General features: G+C 45.1%; 2 protein-coding genes across 2 annotated transcripts in view; one reads left to right on the plus strand and one right to left on the minus strand.

Annotated features, from left to right (window-relative positions):
• CFAP61 (cilia and flagella associated protein 61) overlaps positions 1-2,344 on the minus strand; it is a 212,707-nt gene extending 210,363 nt beyond the window's left edge. Inside the window, exon 1 of the mRNA XM_018576639.1 lies at positions 2,332-2,344. The gene's annotated coding sequence lies outside the window, so the exon portion shown is untranslated. The remainder of the gene's footprint in view (positions 1-2,331) is intronic.
• Positions 2,345-2,748: 404 nt separating this feature from the next.
• CRNKL1 (crooked neck pre-mRNA splicing factor 1) overlaps positions 2,749-5,013 on the plus strand; it is a 21,670-nt gene continuing 19,405 nt past the window's right edge. The window contains exon 1 of the mRNA XM_018576636.1: positions 2,749-2,895. Coding sequence (XP_018432138.1) covers positions 2,848-2,895 — 48 coding nt within the window. The 5' untranslated portion in view covers positions 2,749-2,847. The remainder of the gene's footprint in view (positions 2,896-5,013) is intronic.

Below are 5,013 nucleotides of genomic sequence, written 5' to 3' on the forward strand. Positions count from 1 at the left end.
GGGGGGGGGTCCCTCCTAACATTCCTACCAGACCTAAAGTGTCTGGTATGAATTGGGGGGAAACCTCACGCTTAATTTCGGACCCGAATCCGGAAAAAAAAAAAGGCAAAATCTGAATCAAAATGAAACTAAACAATTTTTTTGCTGGTTCACATGTCTAACTTCTTAAAGGAGAACTATGGGGTTAAGGCTTTTCCCCATAGTTCTCCTTAGGGTAACGGGAGGACACAAACTAGCGTCCTCCTGTCACCCTAGGCTCAGTATACCGCGAGCTGTAGCCCCTCCCCTGTCACGGCAGAGAGCCGTGACAGGATCGAGAGGCGAGCGAACCGGGCATGTGTTCGCTCACCTTCCGATCTACTGAGCCGACCTGTGACAGTCTCATTGTCACAGGTCGGCTAGAACTATGAGGTGAGTGAAAAGCACTCACCTCATAGTTCTCCTTTAAGGCTGTACAGGCTTTTAGGGAAATTTTGGGTACCATAGTTTTTAGCTGCTTTATGGCCGCAAGTAATTTTACAGGCTGGACATTTTTGGTATTTCTTTACTCAACACAACGTCTTCTTTTATATTTTATTTTAAAAAATGGGTGTTAGATTGTGTTTGTGTGCACTAAAATTAATTTGAATGCATTACTTATTAAAAGAGAACTATGGGGTCAGTGTTTTTCCCCATAGTTCTCCTTAGGGTAACGGGAGGACACAAACTAGCGATTCGGAGCGTGGAGAGGGGAATCCAGCTCAGGGCTCTCTGCCGTGACAGGATCGAGAGGCGAGCGAACCGGGCATGTGTTCGCTCACCTCCCGATCTACTGAGCCGACCTGTGACAGTCTCATTGTCACAGGTCGGCTAGAACTATGAGGTGAGTGAAAAGCACTCACCTCATAGTTCTCCTTCAATTATTTTCTTTAGTAAACAGTTGCCTAATATGGTGTGGCATAAAATATTGCAACACCAATCATTTTATTCTGCAGGGTCTCACCTAATACAAGGCATTCTGTGATTGGAGGAGGAGAGAAGGGGGCGGGATGTGACATTATCTTATCTTCAATCACAGAATGCCTTGTATCCTTTGAAAAACATATGAGGCATTTTGTGAATGGGCAAGTAGTGAGGAGAAGCGGGTGATGAGACCTGAGCAGTTTACTGCTTGAGTTGCATCTCTCCCTCTCCGCAGTGCCCAGAAGATCGGCATTATGTGCAAGAGATGGCAAGCTGCAAGGTGAGATTTGTATACTTTGTAACCGCCCTCTGCACATAACACCCAGCTTTTCAGTGATAATTTACACTCCCAGTGCACTGTGTAAATTATCATTTTATTCTGGAGCTATCACTTTTACATGGATGCTGCGTCTTGATGTTTATAAGTTTCAGCTTCCTGTAGAATCAGCCTGTCCCCTGAGCACTGGCCCTGATATCCTGTTGTAGGGTGGCTCCTTTCCCTTGCAAGGTCCTATGGAGCCACTCTTGTGTGTGCTAGTAAATTGTGTGTCTCCACAAACATACAGGCACAGCAATGCAAGCCACTTTCCTTCTCCTTGCTCCACCATCATTCCTGCTGCAAGCTAGAAGCTGCTGGAAACTGTGCTGTCCCTTGTGATCTTGTACTGGACAGGAAGTTTAGAGAAGCGGAGCTGAGAGAGTTGTTCAGAAACATGATGAATGTAAATGCTTGGGTAAAAATGTAAAGAAATACTTTTCTGGATATTGTATATTTGTTTGATCTGGACTCATTATTAAAAAAAGGTCCACACTTTTAACTACTTTATAGAAAATATGTAAACTGAACAGGAGCTAAACCCTCCATCACTTTCCCCCTGCAATGCAGAGTCCATGAGCTCCATCACCAGCATCTTCTCCACAACTTTTTCTGGGTTCGAAGTCTTTGGCCATCTCGATTGGCCGGGTCGGGAAGTTGTAACGGGATGACATAACTCCCACGCATGCACAGTTCAGTATACATTGCAAAGCATCTTGCGAAGAGGAAGGTAAGAAGTCATAGACATAGAGGGGAATTGATCAAAATGAGCAGAGAAATTCTGGAGCAGGTGTGCATGGCAACCAATCAGCTTCTATCTTTCATGTTTTAATCTTAACTGAACAAACTGAAGAGAGAAGTTGATTGGTTGACCCCCCCTCCCCCATAGTATGTCCCTTCTACAATAAATCAATAAATACAATAAATCATAACTCCATTTTTCATTTGAAGCTGATAAATTCCCAGAAACAAGGATAATTCTAAGGACAAAAATGTCTAGGATCTACAAGTGTCGGTAGAAAGCAGGTGCAGCTGACTACCATTGTTCCCAGATCCTCCCTGTATATCCTTACCTGTACGATCTCCCTTCTCCCTGACTGCAGAAAATACGAATACACATAGATAATCCCAGGACCAGGACCGATGGACAGGACGCTCAGGTTGCTATAGGAACAGAACCTGACGTCATCTATATCCAAACAACTCGGACAGAGCGAAGGCTCACGTTTCCCCAAATGTCTTCGTTTTGGTCTACAAAAACATGGCCTAGAGCTGATTTTTTTTATTGAACTGTTTAAGATGTATAGACACTGAAACTTGAGAACAAACCATGGCTAAGAAATGTGTGTATGCTGCCAGTCTTTTATTTTTCAAATATGTTCTACAGACTTCTCGCTGATGGCTTCGCCAACATGACTGCGGCACTGCAGACATTGAAGCTAGAAATCTCTCCCTCTAGTGCTGTGAGCGGAGCGTACAGGTCACGTTACGATCTGACGTCATCGCGTTGACTAAGACGTGTGGTGGGGACGTTCTCCGGTGTTTGGTCGTTCTCGGTTGGTTTTTGGGGTGTGCAGGGCGGAGGAGTCATGGCGTCCACGGCGGCGGGGAAGCAGCGAATTCCTAAAGTGGCCAAGGTGAGTCCAGGGGAAGCTGTGATGGTGCCAGCTCCTCACATGGGCCCTTTCATAACTGGAAACTTTTTTTTAATGTTTACACATTGACCTTCCAGTTTTCTACCATTTGTTCCTTCTCTGAGGGTCCTCAGTGAATAACCCACAAAGGTATCGCAATACCGAACACGTGATGTGATGAGGTCTTCCTGAACCATGACACATGGCCTGGTTTAAGTTACCCACTGTGTCATAGGAAATTATGTTTAACTACATAAGGGGTTCTGATCAAAGGTAGGTGGACTTCCTGATATGTGATCTGGTTGCATTATCAGGAGCCTGTCCCACCGACTCCAGATCAGAACATTGATGGCGACAGCTCGTTGATGGCGACAGCTCGATCCCTGTTCTGGGAGTGAGTACGCTAGCAACACAGAACGGCGGAGCCTGCAGGACGCATATGTGTAAACCACCAGTGTCAAAGCCCACCCCAGGTGCGTTCCTGCAGCAGGAAGGGGTTAAAGTGTAGTTCCACATTTGCAGCCAAACTGGGATAACACCTACTTTATATTTGTTGATATTCACATTCCACTATGGGGCGAGCACATCACAATCTGCCTCTTGTCCAGTCAGAGAGAGATCAGAAGCCACAGCGCCATACAGGACCCAGAAGATCGCTGCCAGCGCTGTAATAATTCTGGCCACTACAGTGCCCCTGTGGGCCGGCCAGGTATGACATATGCATATTTACATTGGGCCAAGCTGAACCAATGCAAGTATGCATAAAACATATACAGGAAGTCCCCTACATATGAACCGTCAAGTTGCGACCTTTCAAAGATGCGAATGTAGATTACGTAAGTTGGTTTACGTGTCTGATGTATATTGTCATATGCGGGTGTCCTTTACAAGTGCGTGTACTTTACTGTACAGTACTGTAAGGCCTCATGCACACTATGTACCAAAATGCTGAGTTCGGGTGCGTTTGGAGCGCATTTCTAAATGTAATGCTTTTCTATGACTGAATGCACACCTGGGCGTCCAGCAGCTTCTAGGTGCCTTCAGTCTAGGTCAGTTTACCCAAAATAGACATTTTTGCATTCCAGGTCCAACTAGCCCAGTTGTATGAGGGTAAACGTGTATAAATGCGACTAAGCCCAGCGCAGAAAAAAGGTGATCTTTGGAACATAAAGTTGTTTCTGCTTACCAGATAACTTCTTTTGGGCTTAAATGCAGCCTGCTAATGTGCATGGGGCCTAAAGAGTACTGTAACACTTGATGCCAGCCCCTGTACTGTACTGCTGTACTTTTCAAGGTACCGTACGATTAAAAATGTTTTCTTTTTGGGGTTTTTATGTATTTGCATGAAAAATATTATAAATGTTTTACAGTACAGTACTACATAGCCAATTGTTTTAGTCGGGTACCCAGGCTAACTTTGTTGGACTTGTGAACAAATTGGACTTACACCCTCTTGGAACGGAACTCGATCGTATGTAGGAGACTTACTGTATCTGGTGTTCAGCTTTAAGAAAAAAAAAATCACTGCTTACCTTTTTTACTTGCTTAACCTCTTGCCTTCCGCCCGTTGTAAAAAAACGGACGGACGGCACTGCAGCATTGGCGGGTTGCCGTCTTTTTCTGCGGGCACGCACGGGCAGGAAAGACCCGACCATTGCACACACCCGTTACCGGGTGTTTCACATATAGGCGATCAGCGGCTCCATAGCCCGCCGATCGTCTATATGTGCTCGTTCACGTCCATGGACCCGGCCCCCGGTGACATTGGGGTCCACAGGTGACATTAGGGGTCCTAGAGACCCCTAATGTCTCCATAAAGAGGACTTGTCAGTGTGCCTTTGCTATTATATATAGTGCAAAAAAATATTTAAAAAAAAAGTTACATATAAAAAAGTAAAAAAAAAAAAATTCACATACAAAAAAAGGGGAAAAAACCCCCCAAAATGTTTAACTCCACCACCCCCACGTTGACGCGCCTATAAACATAAATACGTGTCCGGTGCCCCAGCGCGCAAAAATTACAATTGCGCTACACATGTTACATATCGCCGCGAACGTCGCAGTGAGAGCAATCATTTTAGGGCCATCAATCACTGATAACACTAAACTGATGAGCGGTAA

The sequence above is a fragment of the Nanorana parkeri genome, unplaced genomic scaffold (assembly GCF_000935625.1).
Source record: "Nanorana parkeri isolate BGI_ZX_2015 unplaced genomic scaffold, ASM93562v1 scaffold72, whole genome shotgun sequence".
In the NCBI taxonomy this organism is placed as follows: domain Eukaryota; kingdom Metazoa; phylum Chordata; class Amphibia; order Anura; family Dicroglossidae; genus Nanorana; species Nanorana parkeri.